The 20,266-nt window shown below is 38.7% G+C and overlaps 1 protein-coding gene across 1 annotated transcript; it reads right to left on the bottom strand.

Moving 5' to 3' along the window:
* Positions 1–340: 340 nt before the first annotated feature.
* On the bottom strand, positions 341–18,684 carry si:ch73-261i21.5 (zona pellucida-like domain-containing protein 1). Its single transcript, XM_037118998.1, has 9 exons — positions 18,577–18,684; positions 17,412–17,638; positions 13,521–13,705; positions 12,405–12,477; positions 10,707–10,804; positions 4,569–4,649; positions 4,144–4,315; positions 3,705–3,822; positions 341–1,359 (listed from the first exon to the last, which is right to left on the bottom strand). The coding sequence occupies exons 1-9, from the start codon at positions 18,668–18,670 to the stop codon at positions 1,211–1,213; spliced, it is 1,197 nt and encodes a 398-aa protein (XP_036974893.1). The 5' UTR covers positions 18,671–18,684; the 3' UTR covers positions 341–1,210.
* Positions 18,685–20,266: the final 1,582 nt, after the last annotated feature.

Below are 20,266 nucleotides of genomic sequence, written 5' to 3'. Positions count from 1 at the left end.
AGGAATTTAAGAAAAAAAATCTTAAATAGTTGTGTCAAATGTAGCCATACACACTACACACATGCAGACAAATAAATGTACTTTTATTTTAAAAAACAATAGAAAAGTCCAGTACTGTAGATTCATACATCAGTTTTATGATATATTCTTAAAGAAAAAAAAGAAAGAAGCACCATAAATAATAACCATATGTTTTTGTTTAATGCCTTCACAATCACTAGAAATGCAAAACATTCTTAACCTTAATAGATATAGAATTATTAAAAAAAAAAAACCCTGAATGTAAGCTACAGTATCTATCACTCTGTTCAGGCAACACTTGATCAATGCCCTCATGTCCCAAGGCTATATGAATGAATGTACAGTGTTGTTGTTTTTGTGTATGACTTATGTTGGAGCAGGTTTTAGATTTAAAGATCCCTGTATGGATTAGAACATATCAAGATGTGAGAAGATGTGAGGACACCTTTGCCTGAGGTGTGAGGAGTTGTCAGGGTTAGAGGAGGTCAGGAATATCATATGAGCGGCAATTCTACTTGCCTACGGTAGCATTAATTAAGTATTAATAGTTAATCATAAACCACTTACTAAAAAAAATCCACTAACCTTTGCATTGTTTCTTGTAGGAGCTATTTTCTTTCTTTTTTCCCTATTATCTTGTTTTCCTATTAGCTAACATTACAGCTGAGGAGAATACCTTGATGTTCACATCCCTCACTGTCAGGAGCATGAGCCTTTCATCCATGAGCATTTGAGTAGAGAGAAAATAACTCCTTCATGAAACTGCTCACAGCAGCGGTCTGTGGATTCTCTTGAATAACCGGGACACTATTTCTGGAAAGACACATTGCTGTTTTTCAAATGTATTTTGCACAGTGGTTAGCACTCCTACCCCACAGCAAGAAGGTCATGGGTTGAGACCTAGCTGGGACAGGGCTTTTCTGTGCAGAGTTTGCATGTTCTCCCTGTGTCTCTCTGGGTACTCCAGCTTCCCCCCAAATCTAAACTGATATTGGCAATTCAGGTAAAAGGAGAAGCATTTGATTTTGGGGTCAAGTATACCTTTAAGGTACCTCACTGATATTCTCCTTCTCTTACGCCTTTTTCAAGAAACTTGTATTGTTAATGCAAATGTCAGAGCTTTGACTCATTTATTTCAATACTCCCATGGTTTCTTGTCAATTGTATGATTGGATGAAACAGGACAGAATCAGGACAGAGTTGTCTTAATACTGATCTTGGATTTGTACATTACTTTGCACACAATGAAAGCAACCAGAGTAAGGCAGATGGACCCGACAATGCCTGCTACAATGGAAACAGCCACCACACTGCTGTTTATTTGAGTCTGCTGTAAATCTGGAAAGGAAAGAGATACCAAGTATTAAACCATAAAAAATAGTGTTATACTGATGAGCATGATGAAAGCTATTGATGTAGAATATTTATTTATTTAACTGTGTTCAGTAGAGTTAGGGTTCAGGGGGCCCATGTGGGTGTGATTGCTTTGAATAGGACCAATCATATGAGGGCGTGTATTACCAGTGATTTCCTCACCTGATTTGCAAATCATGCAAGCAGAACTCAAGTTCCAAGGGTAGAGTGACTGCAGCGCTCAGTGCTTTCTCAACACACAGTGCTTGCTACTTAGTTCTGTACACACGTTTGCCATTCTTTGCTCCTTCCCATGTTTTGTTTTTATCTTGCAGCTGAATAATTTGTGCATGAAGACTAATGTTGTGTGAGTGGCTGACTTGGGCAGTAAAAGGAATACATGTAACATGATAAGCAATATACAAAAAGGGTAACTGTATTTCAGTCAAGTAACAGAAAAAAAGATGTAAGTAGATTTCAGATACTTTCAGTATGGCTGTGGCTCAGGGGTAGAGCCAGCGTCTTCTTATCGGAAGGTCGCTGGTTCATTCCCCTGGTCTGCATGTTCAAGTGTCCTTGGGCAAGATACTGAACCCCAAACTGCTTCTGATCAGCACCTTACATGGCAGCCACTGCCATCAGTGTATGTATGAATTACTATAAGTCGCTTTGGACAAAAATGGTCTGCTTATAGGATTCCAACTTTGAAATAAACAATGGTCTGTTAAGTGGTCTACCAAATACACAAATTTGTTACATTCTGTATATTTTACAGAGTACAAATAATTGAAAAATTATCTTATTGATACTTCTCTTCGCTATTCTTTATTTGCTCGTTTGGTATAGAAGTAATCCAAAAGTAATGTGATGCTGAACAAATTCCTGTTACTTCAAAATGTTAACACTTAATGAGGGATTTGGGACAACAGTTAATCTCACAAATGCTTAGTTTCATGTGAAAAACAGTTTTTATGTGAGGTTTGCATTCGAAGGCACAGCCTACAAATACCAGGTGCTGCCATTCGGCCTGTGACTCACTTCCCACACCTTGGCTGGAGGGGTCTGGACATCTGCACAATGTAACCATAACATCATCTACATGGAGCTGCCAGCGACATTCTTAGCCCTGAGGCATTTTGGTCCAGTTCTGAAATGCCATGTTCTGGCTGGTACCACACGCCATTTAAAACTTGACTGCCTTGCTGTTCAACTTAAGAGCTGCAGCTATTGAGATAACCAGAATGATATAAGTATAAATGTGCAGTCAGGGCCTCACAGATTACACAGCAGGTCATCTGCCTGAAAATGTGAATAGATGGCCACACAGGAGCATGATATCACACTAATTTCTTACATAAGTTATAGTCAATACATTTTGTGCACCAGGTAAGTATTCGTCTTCCAACCCTTCACATCCTTCACCTATTATTCGCTGGGAGCCTTAGTAACTCTTACATTGTTGTCCCATTTTGTTGTCATCTGTTTTGTTTGGAAAAAAAATAGAGGAATACAGGGAAGTAACCCATGGTGGCAGTATTTGCATACCTCCAGTTACCATGTGAGAGAACGAAAGAAATCAAGCATACTCAACAATACACTGCTCAAAAACTTAAGGGAACACTTTAATCACACACCAGATCTTGATGAGCAAATGATTTCCTGGAAGATCTCCTTCCAGACTTGGATCAGGGCATCACTGAGCACCTGGACAGTCTGTGACAGTCCTTGGCGGTGTCAGATGCATACATAACATCCCCTCATGGAGTCTGTTTCTGACAGTTTGGTCAGAAACATGCACACCAGTAGCCTGCTGGAGGTAATTTTGTAAGGCTCTGGCGTGCTTCTCCTAGAGCTAATTAGCAGATACCAGTCCAACTGCTGGGTTGATGCCTACTATGGCCCTGTCAAGCTATCCTTGTGTAATGGCTGGTCTCCTGGTATCTCCTCCATGCTCTTGAGACTGTACTTTTGATCACATTTATGAATGTGCAATCTTTGAGGAGCTGGACTACCTGTGCAACCGTTTGGGCCAGCAGGTACCATCTCATGCTACTTGTGACAAGGACAGAGTGACAGAGTGAGCAACTGTCTGTTTCTACCACATGCAAAACCATTCCATTTATGTGGCTTGTCTTACTTTTGCCCCTCCATTTCACTTGTTATCACTCTCATTTGCACCAAAGCAGGTGAAATTGATTCACAATCGCCTGTGCTTCCTAAATGGGCAGATTGATATCCTTGAAGTTTAACTGATTTGGTGTTATAATATGACTTATTTTTTTTGAGCAATGCATACAAATAAAATCTATAAAGATTAATGACATGCTCACCATTGTCTTGGCGAGTAGTGATGGGACCTGAGCTGATCGTGGCCATGTCGCTCACTGTGGTGTCTTGGTTGTCATCAATGCTGCGACGTCTTTTTGAGTTGGTGTCAGTGGTGCAGTTCTGCAGGTGAATCGGGTCATGTCATTTTGGTTAGGATAGGTTTCCAAGAAAAAATAAAGCACCCTAGTTACAATTACAAATAAAGTGTTAAAACTGGTTAAAATTAAATTTTTATTTGAGAAGTAGCAGTAACAATTAAGAATTCTTCTGATTTCAATCATAGCTTCGTTGTATATTGAAAATATATATCCCAAGCAATTATGTCTAATGGATTGATATGTACCTCACTGTTTACATCCAATGCAAAAACCCAGTGGCATTGGATGTTGGGCAAAAGGATTGCATTAATGATGTGTGCTGCCACTGGAGGCAGAATCTGACCTGAATGAGGGTGGGGCAGAAGGAGTTCACACAGAGTCTGGTAACACAGTGAACATAATAGGTGGAGAGAGCTGATCCTGTGAACTGGACAAAGCGGAAGGCCTCAAAGGAGAAGCGAGCTTTCTGCTGTTGTCCGTTAATTCCCATTACTGTCTGGCCATCACGGTTACACCTTGAAGAACACAGATGGGGATTGTTTTGTCCTGTCCTGTTGGAACTTCATGTTTGGATTATGAGAAATGGAGCAGCTACCTTGAGGGGTAGTTGAGCTATCATCATAAATGATCCATTCAGCATTGAAGGCCATAAGATGTGGCTAAATACTACTACTATCTGTATTATATCTGTGTCTAAGAAGCTTTATATTTTCATTTGAAACTGAGTCAAATTGTTTCAGTTTTAATTACTGTAAGCTGAGAACTCACCCAACAAAGAGATCATGAAATGTGGTGTTGATGGGAAAAGGTGAGGCTGTTGCGTAACATCGGTCCAGGAGTACATTGAATCTGCAAGAAGGAGTTTTGTTATACAGTAAAATGTAAGTCATACTCAAGGAAAAGTGAAGATAGTACTTCAAGTATGAATGTAGCCAAAAGTAATTTTCAGTCAATAAACATACTCAGTATGTAAATTGCACATGTATTTACATGTATACTGTATGATATGGGTCGACTGTTTATTGGTCTTGCTGATCAGATCAGATACCAGTGTTTTTTTGTTTTTTTTGTAATCTGATTGCAGATAAAATTAACTTTCAGAAAAACATTTAAATGCATTTTAAAAAGCACTACTTTGGCTCTGATGTAGCATGTAAGCTACAAAGTAAATAGTAACTACAGTTATTCGCACAGGTGAGGTTTTGTACCTGTTAAGAATTTTGATTAGGTATGCCTATGCCCATCCTCATCAGAAAAATTAGAACAATCATAAACAGTAGGTAGGCTATGTTTGTTGTTAGGTGGTAACCACTAGTGGCTGGAATTATTACTGCTGCAAAGAGGCGCAAGAAGCGACAAATGTTATATAGTGAAAAAGTTAGCTGGAGAAGGAAGTGGTGGACGGTTAGGTTCAAAGGTAATTAGGTAATTAGAAAGGCAAAGGTCTGGCATGTGTGTTGCTTTTAGGCTGCATCAGTCAGATCGTTTTGGGAACAGTGATCCATGTTGTTTTGGGAAATGCTGGGAATTGACCTATCCAGTTGTTTAGGCATGAGGATGTGTTGGTATGCCTACATGTTTTCCATCCAGTGTGTATCCCTGGGTTACCATGTGCTCAAAAGAGAGCAATAATTTTCTGTCAGATATAGGGAATTGAAATGTCGTTATGTTCTTTATTAAGGTTTAAAGATGTTCTTTTTTTAAATCATAAGATCTTTATACTTATAATGCTAAAACTTGTGTGAAGTACCTGTTAGTGAGGTTGGATGCCTTCACTTCTACAAAGATCCTTGTCTTTAGCTCCAGGCCTCCTGCTGGGATCTGCATTGCCGATGAGTAATTATTGTCCTTTCAGCCAAGGAAATAAAGAGAAAGAATGTTTAGATTGATACATATACTCTGGGTTCCTATATCACATTAAATCCCTCCACACCAGGGGGAGGGCCAGTGAGGGCTAATGCAGCCAAAGTTGTTGTCTGGGCAAAATGATGCAGTGCAGTATGATAAGTATTTCAATATAATAGCATTGTCATCACTCACTCAAAAACCGACATGGGCTACCGCAAGTAGCAAATACCCCAGTTTTAATTCAGCAAGTCATCATTCACATTGAAAAATACTCAACCTAGTTTCTTTGTATTTTAAGTTATTTGAATGACAAAATAAAGACAACTTCAAAGCATGATTTATATGATTATTTCATGGCCAAAATTTTAGTTAAAGGCAGGTTTAGCTCAAATCTGCTGAAATTTCAGATTACTAACAAAGTAATTTCTGTGAACAAAATTGCATTGCTGGCCTGGAAGATTGTTTGTCGTATTTTGAACATATGCTCATTAATTTTCATACCAGGAGCTCAATGAGAAGTTTCCAGAGACACAAACAAGTAACTATGCCCTCCAAGAAATAGTCCAGCACATGAGTCCCTGTTAAACCACAAGTGAGTTGTTCTTTTTACAACTTAATGTTTGTGCATCTTGAACAAATGAGCTAGAATGTGTTAATTAGTGAGCTTCAAAACTGCTGGCAGGTGGATTTTATTACCTTTGGACAGTGTCAGGCTAGCAAGTTTTTAATCTAAAATAAGCTTACTCCAGCTTCATATTTATCTTGAAAACGGAGAGAATGGTATCCATCTTTTCAAGTAACTCTCGGCCAGAAAGTCTTAACATTTTGAACCATTCCTTTCAAGTAAAGGCTTAACGCCTTCAGTTTCAAAATATATTCCTGGCAAAATCCACTAAAGAAGCCATTTTGACAGAAAAAAAACATCTAATGATGATTAGATATTTATTGGCCTTTTTTCTGGTCAAAAATGTTTACTTGTCCGAGTAGGGAAAGCACAGATGCTACTAATAACAGTAACAATGGCTACCTTACTGTACCAACTGGTTATGAAATCATGACAACCAGCTAACACACACAATACCAGGTCCCTGAAATTAAAGCAGCTAAGTGGCATTCAGGCATGCATTATTAACGTTATTATATACATATGTAAATTCCCACTGTGACCTGTCAAAATATAATTCATAAAAAAGGCTATTTATCTCTGGGCCATATTCAGATAACCTTTTCTCTGTAAATAATAGTTCCTTGTTTTTCTGTGCCAATGAAGACTACAATGTAAAAAGCTGTGAGTATTTCATAGACCAGATCACCTTTGTAGGGGTGGGATAATTCGTCAAAGTAGGTCTACTCTCTCAAGCTGAGTGCTTTTCTCTGTGGTACCAGGGACTGGAATGTGTACTCTTTAAACATTTCAACAATAACCACCAACATTAAAAAAGAAGGCTTATGAATGGCTTGGGGGAAACTTGGAAGTACAAACTTAAAATCCTAGTGTATACATTATTTTTGTAACAGATTTTTTTTGCATGTTACAGTAATGTCATTGCTGTTAATTGGTGGGATATATTGTTATATATTAATTCTTTGCTCTTCATACCGAATACAGTTGCATGCTCAGTGTGCTGATAAAACTGCCATTATTGTCTCTGACAGCCAGGCTAACACCAGACCTGTTGGAGAGACGAAATATACATTCAGTAAATGTACAAACACTTGTAACAGGAAAAACCCTACTCTTCAAGAAACAGGTCATTTTTCGTCTGATACATGAGGGAATAACACACCAAGGTGAGACTCAAGTCCTACTAAAACTATTCACAAGAGTAACGCACACCTCTAACCACACTGGGCTACTTGAGACAGAACCAAATATGGTAACTTGATACTTTCTTTAAAACAATCAAACAAAAAGAAACATATTAAAATGAGAAGTTCTACACTGAAGATTATGACAGGAAAAACATGATGCATGATGTTGAGAAGAAAACAAATTTGACATCATAAGAAAACAGTTGTTGTGATGTGCAAAGTAAACATGTTGTTAATTATATGAACATTTATGAAAACTAGGGCCCATGTAAAAGGCATGCCTTTGGTGTACTGATATGCATGGACATGAGAGGAGGGCAGTCCATGGCAATAACTTGATACTATCCTACACACAGTTAAGTGAAGGCTCATTCATCTACAGACAAGTTCTGCCCCTTTTGAAAAATGAAATCAGAAACATGACTTATGGACCTTGGTCGTCATTTGGTCATGTGTTTGTGTGACATGCTCAAGGAACTCTTAATTTTTGAAAAACCTAATTTATTGCTTTTTTACATGCCTTTGACTACTGACTTCTCACTTATCATAACCGGCCAAGTGATCTCTATGAACAGATATCTGCATACAATTGTGTAACCTATCAGGACAAGATTTTGGATCTGAAACATTCTGGTTTCTGTTTGTAGTTCTTTTGTATTTAAAGTAATAATCACATTTGATTCAGCTTTGGTTGCATCAAGCCAAATCCTACTCTACTATCACTAGCTGTTGCCCAGAGCAGGACATCAAATGAAAAGTTAAATACTGTGCACACAGACATGTAAACTCAAATTGTATATACAGATGAAGAATACAATTTCACCAGCAAACAAAAGGACCAAACTAAATTTATCTTAGCAATGCAAGAGTACAGGTTTGGCGTATACCATGAGGAGACACTTACACACTCATCTGAGTATTGTTGACCAGATACTGTAGTGGGTAGCGGCAGGAGAACCTGTACATAACCTCTTGGTGATACGTGATGGCTCCTGTGCTGGGATCCTCAGAGCACACCATGCCTGAGATGGTGACATACTCGACACTGGAGAAATCTGCAAACTGCCCAGTTCCTGACTCCTGAGTAACCTTTGAGGAAAAGATGTTTCGTGGAAGAATCTGTTACGTTAGTGGCGATCTCTCAGGTGTCTTTAATAGGGCTGTCAACAGGGCTGGACTGGGACAAAAAATCAGCCCTGTCATTTTTGGCTTAGACCAGCCCCTCATAATTAGCGGAACACAACCGTCTAGTAATTTATGTATGTGTTCCCCGAAGGAATGTATTTTACCCATTTATCCCAAACCCAGTTCTAATAATTGTGGTGAGGTGTGCATATGTTTACTCACTTGACTGGAAAAAACGCTCACAAACCCTTTCAATCCTATGAACAAATATGATACACCCATACATCAAATAATCATTGTGGAAAGCAAATAAGTAAATTTACTCAACGCATAGTTCTACCTCGTTAGGTATATTCTATTTCAAGCACAATACATCATCAACTATCAGAAGTTTAGCATCTATTGTTAACTCCACCACTTCTGTATGCTCTAGTTCAATTGATTATTTTATCATTTTTATTGAAATCATCTCTAATATGTGTTTTCTGAATTTCCCTGATATAGCTGCTCAATTCTAATTCTTCAGGTTAATAAGCGCTCCCTCCCTTAAAAAGCGATAACATGCATTTGCATCAGGCTAAAACAGGCTGCTTCATGAACTCATGATGCAAAGCAACTTGTCTTAAAAGCAATTGACAGTGTCTTACTCTTATTCAATGTGGACATACTTTTCTTTTTTTTTTACACTTACTTTAGTAATGCTTTAGTTGCAAAGCTTTTACATATCATTTAGTAGCTTTAAAAACAGTTTTTGACATAACATGTTTAACCACAGCATAGAGGGTTGCTACAAATTCAAACTACCATGCAGCCTTTAAACACACCTTTAATCTATATATCTAAAATGCTATAATGTAGCCTAAAATGGACACTTGATGCTCATCCAACACTTCTCAGCTTTGAGCGTTTGCTATTTTATCAGAATAAGGTGCCGTGCCTGCCAGATTTTACTTAGCATGCAACAGCAATTAATATTGATACTAATCAATCGTCACTGCTCGTCATTCTCATGTAATTAGATTTCTTAATGGGCCTGAAAATCACAACCTGACCTGACCCGTGGATTTTTAAGCCCAAACCGGACGCAGCCTGACACACCAGCATGAACTTTCTTCACCTTTAACCTGCTGTTGCTGGATCAGAGGACGTGGAAGCTACAGCAGCCCCTCCAGGGAAAAGGTGAGGCTGTTGCGTAACATCGGTCCAGGAGTACATTGAATCTGCAAGAAGGAGTTTTGTTATACAGTAAAATGTAAGTCATACTCAAGGAAAAGTGAAGATAGTACTTCAAGTATGAATGTAGCCAAAAGTAATTTTCAGTCAATAAACATACTCAGTATGTAAATTGCACATGTATTTACATGTATACTGTATGATATGGGTCGACTGTTTATTGGTCTTGCTGATCAGATCAGATACCAGTGTTTTTTTGTTTTTTTTGTAATCTGATTGCAGATAAAATTAACTTTCAGAAAAACATTTAAATGCATTTTAAAAAGCACTACTTTGGCTCTGATGTAGCATGTAAGCTACAAAGTAAATAGTAACTACAGTTATTCGCACAGGTGAGGTTTTGTACCTGTTAAGAATTTTGATTAGGTATGCCTATGCCCATCCTCATCAGAAAAATTAGAACAATCATAAACAGTAGGTAGGCTATGTTTGTTGTTAGGTGGTAACCACTAGTGGCTGGAATTATTACTGCTGCAAAGAGGCGCAAGAAGCGACAAATGTTATATAGTGAAAAAGTTAGCTGGAGAAGGAAGTGGTGGACGGTTAGGTTCAAAGGTAATTAGGTAATTAGAAAGGCAAAGGTCTGGCATGTGTGTTGCTTTTAGGCTGCATCAGTCAGATCGTTTTGGGAACAGTGATCCATGTTGTTTTGGGAAATGCTGGGAATTGACCTATCCAGTTGTTTAGGCATGAGGATGTGTTGGTATGCCTACATGTTTTCCATCCAGTGTGTATCCCTGGGTTACCATGTGCTCAAAAGAGAGCAATAATTTTCTGTCAGATATAGGGAATTGAAATGTCGTTATGTTCTTTATTAAGGTTTAAAGATGTTCTTTTTTTAAATCATAAGATCTTTATACTTATAATGCTAAAACTTGTGTGAAGTACCTGTTAGTGAGGTTGGATGCCTTCACTTCTACAAAGATCCTTGTCTTTAGCTCCAGGCCTCCTGCTGGGATCTGCATTGCCGATGAGTAATTATTGTCCTTTCAGCCAAGGAAATAAAGAGAAAGAATGTTTAGATTGATACATATACTCTGGGTTCCTATATCACATTAAATCCCTCCACACCAGGGGGAGGGCCAGTGAGGGCTAATGCAGCCAAAGTTGTTGTCTGGGCAAAATGATGCAGTGCAGTATGATAAGTATTTCAATATAATAGCATTGTCATCACTCACTCAAAAACCGACATGGGCTACCGCAAGTAGCAAATACCCCAGTTTTAATTCAGCAAGTCATCATTCACATTGAAAAATACTCAACCTAGTTTCTTTGTATTTTAAGTTATTTGAATGACAAAATAAAGACAACTTCAAAGCATGATTTATATGATTATTTCATGGCCAAAATTTTAGTTAAAGGCAGGTTTAGCTCAAATCTGCTGAAATTTCAGATTACTAACAAAGTAATTTCTGTGAACAAAATTGCATTGCTGGCCTGGAAGATTGTTTGTCGTATTTTGAACATATGCTCATTAATTTTCATACCAGGAGCTCAATGAGAAGTTTCCAGAGACACAAACAAGTAACTATGCCCTCCAAGAAATAGTCCAGCACATGAGTCCCTGTTAAACCACAAGTGAGTTGTTCTTTTTACAACTTAATGTTTGTGCATCTTGAACAAATGAGCTAGAATGTGTTAATTAGTGAGCTTCAAAACTGCTGGCAGGTGGATTTTATTACCTTTGGACAGTGTCAGGCTAGCAAGTTTTTAATCTAAAATAAGCTTACTCCAGCTTCATATTTATCTTGAAAACGGAGAGAATGGTATCCATCTTTTCAAGTAACTCTCGGCCAGAAAGTCTTAACATTTTGAACCATTCCTTTCAAGTAAAGGCTTAACGCCTTCAGTTTCAAAATATATTCCTGGCAAAATCCACTAAAGAAGCCATTTTGACAGAAAAAAAACATCTAATGATGATTAGATATTTATTGGCCTTTTTTCTGGTCAAAAATGTTTACTTGTCCGAGTAGGGAAAGCACAGATGCTACTAATAACAGTAACAATGGCTACCTTACTGTACCAACTGGTTATGAAATCATGACAACCAGCTAACACACACAATACCAGGTCCCTGAAATTAAAGCAGCTAAGTGGCATTCAGGCATGCATTATTAACGTTATTATATACATATGTAAATTCCCACTGTGACCTGTCAAAATATAATTCATAAAAAAGGCTATTTATCTCTGGGCCATATTCAGATAACCTTTTCTCTGTAAATAATAGTTCCTTGTTTTTCTGTGCCAATGAAGACTACAATGTAAAAAGCTGTGAGTATTTCATAGACCAGATCACCTTTGTAGGGGTGGGATAATTCGTCAAAGTAGGTCTACTCTCTCAAGCTGAGTGCTTTTCTCTGTGGTACCAGGGACTGGAATGTGTACTCTTTAAACATTTCAACAATAACCACCAACATTAAAAAAGAAGGCTTATGAATGGCTTGGGGGAAACTTGGAAGTACAAACTTAAAATCCTAGTGTATACATTATTTTTGTAACAGATTTTTTTTGCATGTTACAGTAATGTCATTGCTGTTAATTGGTGGGATATATTGTTATATATTAATTCTTTGCTCTTCATACCGAATACAGTTGCATGCTCAGTGTGCTGATAAAACTGCCATTATTGTCTCTGACAGCCAGGCTAACACCAGACCTGTTGGAGAGACGAAATATACATTCAGTAAATGTACAAACACTTGTAACAGGAAAAACCCTACTCTTCAAGAAACAGGTCATTTTTCGTCTGATACATGAGGGAATAACACACCAAGGTGAGACTCAAGTCCTACTAAAACTATTCACAAGAGTAACGCACACCTCTAACCACACTGGGCTACTTGAGACAGAACCAAATATGGTAACTTGATACTTTCTTTAAAACAATCAAACAAAAAGAAACATATTAAAATGAGAAGTTCTACACTGAAGATTATGACAGGAAAAACATGATGCATGATGTTGAGAAGAAAACAAATTTGACATCATAAGAAAACAGTTGTTGTGATGTGCAAAGTAAACATGTTGTTAATTATATGAACATTTATGAAAACTAGGGCCCATGTAAAAGGCATGCCTTTGGTGTACTGATATGCATGGACATGAGAGGAGGGCAGTCCATGGCAATAACTTGATACTATCCTACACACAGTTAAGTGAAGGCTCATTCATCTACAGACAAGTTCTGCCCCTTTTGAAAAATGAAATCAGAAACATGACTTATGGACCTTGGTCGTCATTTGGTCATGTGTTTGTGTGACATGCTCAAGGAACTCTTAATTTTTGAAAAACCTAATTTATTGCTTTTTTACATGCCTTTGACTACTGACTTCTCACTTATCATAACCGGCCAAGTGATCTCTATGAACAGATATCTGCATACAATTGTGTAACCTATCAGGACAAGATTTTGGATCTGAAACATTCTGGTTTCTGTTTGTAGTTCTTTTGTATTTAAAGTAATAATCACATTTGATTCAGCTTTGGTTGCATCAAGCCAAATCCTACTCTACTATCACTAGCTGTTGCCCAGAGCAGGACATCAAATGAAAAGTTAAATACTGTGCACACAGACATGTAAACTCAAATTGTATATACAGATGAAGAATACAATTTCACCAGCAAACAAAAGGACCAAACTAAATTTATCTTAGCAATGCAAGAGTACAGGTTTGGCGTATACCATGAGGAGACACTTACACACTCATCTGAGTATTGTTGACCAGATACTGTAGTGGGTAGCGGCAGGAGAACCTGTACATAACCTCTTGGTGATACGTGATGGCTCCTGTGCTGGGATCCTCAGAGCACACCATGCCTGAGATGGTGACATACTCGACACTGGAGAAATCTGCAAACTGCCCAGTTCCTGACTCCTGAGTAACCTTTGAGGAAAAGATGTTTCGTGGAAGAATCTGTTACGTTAGTGGCGATCTCTCAGGTGTCTTTAATAGGGCTGTCAACAGGGCTGGACTGGGACAAAAAATCAGCCCTGTCATTTTTGGCTTAGACCAGCCCCTCATAATTAGCGGAACACAACCGTCTAGTAATTTATGTATGTGTTCCCCGAAGGAATGTATTTTACCCATTTATCCCAAACCCAGTTCTAATAATTGTGGTGAGGTGTGCATATGTTTACTCACTTGACTGGAAAAAACGCTCACAAACCCTTTCAATCCTATGAACAAATATGATACACCCATACATCAAATAATCATTGTGGAAAGCAAATAAGTAAATTTACTCAACGCATAGTTCTACCTCGTTAGGTATATTCTATTTCAAGCACAATACATCATCAACTATCAGAAGTTTAGCATCTATTGTTAACTCCACCACTTCTGTATGCTCTAGTTCAATTGATTATTTTATCATTTTTATTGAAATCATCTCTAATATGTGTTTTCTGAATTTCCCTGATATAGCTGCTCAATTCTAATTCTTCAGGTTAATAAGCGCTCCCTCCCTTAAAAAGCGATAACATGCATTTGCATCAGGCTAAAACAGGCTGCTTCATGAACTCATGATGCAAAGCAACTTGTCTTAAAAGCAATTGACAGTGTCTTACTCTTATTCAATGTGGACATACTTTTCTTTTTTTTTTACACTTACTTTAGTAATGCTTTAGTTGCAAAGCTTTTACATATCATTTAGTAGCTTTAAAAACAGTTTTTGACATAACATGTTTAACCACAGCATAGAGGGTTGCTACAAATTCAAACTACCATGCAGCCTTTAAACACACCTTTAATCTATATATCTAAAATGCTATAATGTAGCCTAAAATGGACACTTGATGCTCATCCAACACTTCTCAGCTTTGAGCGTTTGCTATTTTATCAGAATAAGGTGCCGTGCCTGCCAGATTTTACTTAGCATGCAACAGCAATTAATATTGATACTAATCAATCGTCACTGCTCGTCATTCTCATGTAATTAGATTTCTTAATGGGCCTGAAAATCACAACCTGACCTGACCCGTGGATTTTTAAGCCCAAACCGGACGCAGCCTGACACACCAGCATGAACTTTCTTCACCTTTAACCTGCTGTTGCTGGATCAGAGGACGTGGAAGCTACAGCAGCCCCTCCAGCGAATATGTCTGTGATCTTTGCACATTGCGGCATCTACAGTGAGATTCTTTAATCTCTTAGCAGGCAACTTCTTCACACCCAATTTCTTTCTCTGTGGTTGCTCCATGTTGCCACTCCTCACGCTCAACACTTTTAAACTAGCAGAAGTTACAGGAGACAGCGCAGAGAAGGGGTGGGGCTGCTTTCGTATTATATCCTGATTGGTTCAGTCCAGTGTCTATATTGAAGATGGACCAATGGGCCGCCCCCTCTAAATTGTGCTCTTAGAAAAAAATTCAAATAAAAAAAAAAAAAAGATGAGGGCTGAGAGATTTCATTGGGTTAGCCAAATGTCCTTCAAGAAACCAATGGGCTGTCGCGGTCGATAAAAATGATTTATAATATAATATAATATAATATAATATAATATAATATACTTTTTTGATTAAATTATGACAGCCTGGCCCAAAAACATGTGTCAGCCCACTGGGCATTGCCCTGTATGCCAGATGGCCAGTCCATGCTTGGCTGTCAAAGGTAACATAATAGTAATGTGTTGTCGCGAATTCCTTTTAATGGCGCACAATTTTTTTTAGAAATATTTTTTGGCCTTTACGTGGTTTTATTCATAGAAGAGCTCAAGAGACAATGGGAATCATGGTGAGAGAGGGGTAATGACACACAGTACATGGAATGCCTGCTCTACCAACTAAATGGTGCCCCAATGGTGCTAATTTTTTTGACATGCAATTAACGCACACATATTATGACCATCGGCCTGCCGCAGCAGAAACAAATCTCCTTGAGCAGAAATGGATAAAGAAAAGGGTCTTGGCAATGACAAGTTCAGCTTCAAAGCCCTGCCAAATGGTTCTCTCAACAAGAACAAAGTTGTTTGCATTTACTGTCAGTGTTGAATATTGTTTAGTTAACCTTTAAAAGTGTGAAGCTGGACAATACATTGTGTTAGTATTACTAAGGAATGTTACATTCAGGTCAATATGCCCATCTGATGTTGCTTGTTGGGGTTGGGATTGCCATGTTATTTGTTCAGCATATTTTTTGATCATGACCTTTTGACCTTTGAGATTATTCTGGAGAATATTCTGGACAGTATTTGCCATTGATTTGTATTGTTGCAATAAAAATAAACAAATATTTGCATAAAGGAAGTGTATATGTCCACTCTCATAGAGAGACTTAGACTTAGACTCTATTGTCATTCAGTGTGCAACAAGTGAACACAGAATGAAATTTCATTTCAGGGGCCCAGCATTGGATTAAAATATGAAAGTATATGAAAATTAAGGCTGTAAGCAGCGATGAACAGGCCCTCACATTCCACACGCATCAGGGCATGCTGCCATCAGAGTGTGCCATTTAGATGTATTCAGGGGAAGACCCTCTACATGTTTGAGCAATTTGGAGTAGATGGCAAATTGTATGTGGAAATTATAATGAGCTGATGGTTTTATAGCGAAGTGTCAAAATGGACCACGCCACCAGATGTGATGTAGGTGAAAGCTTTTGATAAGTTTTGTCCACAGACAAACACACACTTGCAAAGTTTGTTGCAAATTGGTCAAATGGCCTAGGTGGTGTTTGAAAAAGTAAGTTTATCATTTTTTCACAGAGCCTTAGTGGCTCATGGGGAAGTAGTCACCTGGGTTCCATGTCATTCGGACAGACCAATGTGGAGATATGCAACACTTCGTGTTTTGAGCAATTATTTAATAACTTGAGTATTATTTGGAATATCAAAACTTTTAATAACTTTTTGTCAGGAGAGTTCACAGATGCTCTGTGGACAGATGCTGTCTGCAAAGTTTTGTGCAAAACCTGCTCGGGCCCTAAAAATGAAAATGGCAGACTTCCTGTTGGAGTGGCAGTTTGGTACGGTGGATGTTTTTTGTGTGTCTGGTTATGATGATGATGATCACTAGGTGGTCATCATCATCATCATCATCATCATCATCATCATCATCAAAGATAAACAAAACTCACCACCCGAGAAGCCTTCTTGTTGTGGGGAAGCCCTGTGAGTCGATTACCAAGTGCAGTAGTCCCACAGTAATGATATTCACTGAGCTGCGGAACTCTACTACGCTCAGTAATTGACTCACCGGGCTTCCCCACAACGAGCCTGCAGCTGGAGAGGTGAGTTTTGTCTATCTTTTCTGACAAAGACGGGTTTGATATCAAATGTTTGATGCCTCGAAATATGTGCTGGGACCTTGTTTCTAATGTTGCTGAAGTTTGGTGCTGTTCTGAGCATTAATTGTGGCTTTTTGATGCCGATTTATACTTGGACCCATTTACTGCAGTGTATTGTTGTTGTGCGGTTGTTTCTTAGGATGCTAAAACTATGTAAGCTAGCGGTCTGCAAATTTTATCTCTTGAGGGGGGTCCTACTTGGTGTCAAGGTGTGTTAGACCATGGATTAAACTTCCACCGGAATATCCCTTTAAATTAAATGTCTTTCATCGATTGACTAGTTTTTTAAGTTTAGATGACCTACTGTCAGCAGGTTGGAGCAGGCAGAGATAGCTCCCTCTGTGATGGAGAAATTGAATTTAACAACAGGCGGGTCCGCCATCCAGTCAGTAGTCCCTTTACACTGGTGTTTGGAGTGCTCTGAGTTGAGGGCCAGCAGTGACTCGTTGTATCCATTGAAATAGATGGGACACAGGAAGATCTCCAGGTCCACTGTCTGAGATCCACAGTGTACCTCGATGTCTGAAGGAGCTAAACAGAGTGAGGGGTGAGACCAGAGTCACATTTTCATGGCTGTTGCTGAGGGATACACTACTCCAAAGATTTCTCACAATTTGAGTTCATTTGTCAAAAGGAGTACTAGTCAGAATGTAAAAACACTTATATGATGTCTAATAGTGCTCAGAAAGAGCTAAAAGAAAGAAAAGAGAAGAAATAGAAATTGAATTGGGCATGAGACATATTTTGAACAAAAAGCTGTTACAAATGAGGAGGTAAGGAGTTTATTAGAAGTGGGCATTTAGGAGACAGAGAGAGACTTCTTGAGTTATGAAAAGGGAGGATCAATTTTTGAAAGTAAAAGTAAAAAATATATATTATAAGTATAGCAACACAGCACCACAGCTTTAAAAAATGTATCCCTGGAGTATCGCTTTGATGACATTTGTTCTGTTTATCAACTGCTTTATGTGTACCATTTCATATGAATATGTGCTCAAAAATGTGAAAGTATGTATTTCCAGATAAAAGTTTCATGTCCTTTACCTTAACTGGAAACATCTACATTTATCTGGTTTTAGGTTGTACCATCTTGCTGCAATTTCCATCTTTGTATTATAACTTCAATTATGCAAAACAGTGAGAAAACATCCAGCTACAGTAGTATGCAGTTGAAAATATTAGTTATGTTTCCAACCATTTTTTAAGGGGTTTTGTTCGGGGAATCCTTAATAATACCTTCATTTAGCTTCATTAACCTCTTCTGTAAAGCTTTGTCAACACCAAAGCTTAACTCACCTCAATTTAGAGATAAAGACACATTCTTCGGAGAGCTAAGTTACAGTTGTGAAGGTGCTTACTAGATTGCAGGGAAAGAGTGTTGTGAAAGAAAGAAGAGTGGTGGGAGGAGGGGAATTTAAAGCAGCAAGTGGATGAAAAGAATGAGAGTGAGCACTGATAGTTTCACTGACCTGGACTTCTGAATGTGGAATGTCCCATGCAGGCATTTTCACCTTGGGCAAGAAGGAGTTTGGCAACTTGAAACGTAAGAAGGACTAGCCACATTGTTCTTCAAACTGCTGAAAAAAACACCCCAAAAAACCAAATGATCATGTTCATGATCACGTGTTCATGATCTTCTCTGTACTGGATCATGTTAAAGAAGAAGCATAATCTTTATGTTGTCAGATTTATGTTGTCAGACACACCCGAAATTTGTCCTCTGCATTTAACCCATCACTAGCTGCACATTATAAGTATACACGTACACATACACACACACACACACACACACACACGCACACACACACGCACACACACACACACACACACACACACACACCGCAAGCTAGGAGCAGTGGGCTGCCATGTCAGTGTCCGGGAGCACATGGGGGGGTTCTGATTCACAAATGCATAATTATTTTTAAGGTCTTTTCTCCATTCTTTGTTTTTTGTGAAGTACAGGATAATTTACTTATTCAGGACTCAAACAGTTGTTGGAGTCAGTTCAAACCATATGAGAACTGTAGACCTTTCGCTCTATAAAAGCAAGAAATATCTGTCTGTCTGTGTGTGCTCTGTCTGTGTGTGCCTAAAATATCTCTGCAGGCATGAAAACGGGTCAGGGGTGAAAAAGGGGGGTCCAGGGCATGCTCCCTGGAAGAAAATTTTGAATATTTCATGTTTAAAAGCATGAATCTGATGCATTTTGAGAGAAAAATCAAGCAAAATTACAAGACAGTATGAATGTATAATAAACATGGTCACATTATGCTATACAAGAACTGAGACTGAACACTTGTCTCATGACATGCACAACAGCACAACTTTAACAGTGCAATCTGCCACAGAATGAAAAAAGCAAACCCTTAAGAGTGTGTTTTGACAAGATGAATATGGTTTTTGAGGAAGTTGCTGTCTCTCTGCTTGGAAGAAAGGTGCTGGCTACAGTGTATTGATACTATGACCTGCACCTTCTTCTTGTGCACTTTTGTTTGATAGTGTGCCTGCAGTGCATGGCTGCCCTTGTTTGCATAGTTAATAGTAGTTTTTAAACTGGACAGCAAGCCGCCGATTTGCCTGTCCTTTTTGCGGTTAGGTCTGCGGACTTAGACAGAGGGCGGTATATTTGAGGGTCTGATTTGTTCCGCAAATTTGCCGCCTCCGTACACTTATTTCCACCTCGATTGCTAACGTTATCTAAATCTAAGCCGTCGACATGCCGGCCACTGAGTGAGATGGGCGGAGGTGTTGATGATGTGCACTGTTGTGCGACTCACAGCCAGGGAGTTTTAAAACCAGGAAACAGCTGATTACAGCAGTCAGTCCATCACTTCACCTGCGGACAGCAAGATGAGCAACTAGTCAGCTGCTGAGATCCAGGAGATTCTAGTGTCTTCTCGATCTCTGTGGCTGTCTTCATTGTCCGCTTGCTGTTGTAGTGGCAACCTACGAACGGTCGCTATTTTCCAATTGACGCCCCCCGAGAATCCAACATGCTTACTGATCTTCCTGAAAATCTTCCTAGTAATTGAAAATGAGTTGTAGAGCTCCCCTCATGCGCGCACATGTTCGCAGTTCATTCTCTGGTATACCTCCATGTCCCGTCCATACCCCCCCACCCCCCAAAAATATTTTTTCATCGGATCTACACGATTCACG

This window comes from Acanthopagrus latus, chromosome 13 (genome assembly GCF_904848185.1).
Source record: "Acanthopagrus latus isolate v.2019 chromosome 13, fAcaLat1.1, whole genome shotgun sequence".
NCBI classification, from domain to species: Eukaryota; Metazoa; Chordata; class Actinopteri; order Spariformes; family Sparidae; genus Acanthopagrus; species Acanthopagrus latus.
Note: the sequence above shows the minus strand (reverse complement) of the source record. Positions and strands in the feature narration are given on the sequence as shown.

Coding starts and splice junctions, on each gene's coding strand:
- si:ch73-261i21.5 (XM_037118998.1), bottom strand. CDS start 18,670: ATGTGGCTAGTCCTTCTTACGTTTCAAGTTGCCAAACTCCTTCTTGCC. Junction 4,316..4,568: donor TTTCATGATCTCTTTGTTGG/GTGAGTTCTCAG, acceptor GTGTTCTTCAAG/GTGTAACCGTGATGGCCAGA. Junction 3,823..4,143: donor TCTGCCCCACCCTCATTCAG/GTCAGATTCTGC, acceptor ATTCACCTGCAG/AACTGCACCACTGACACCAA.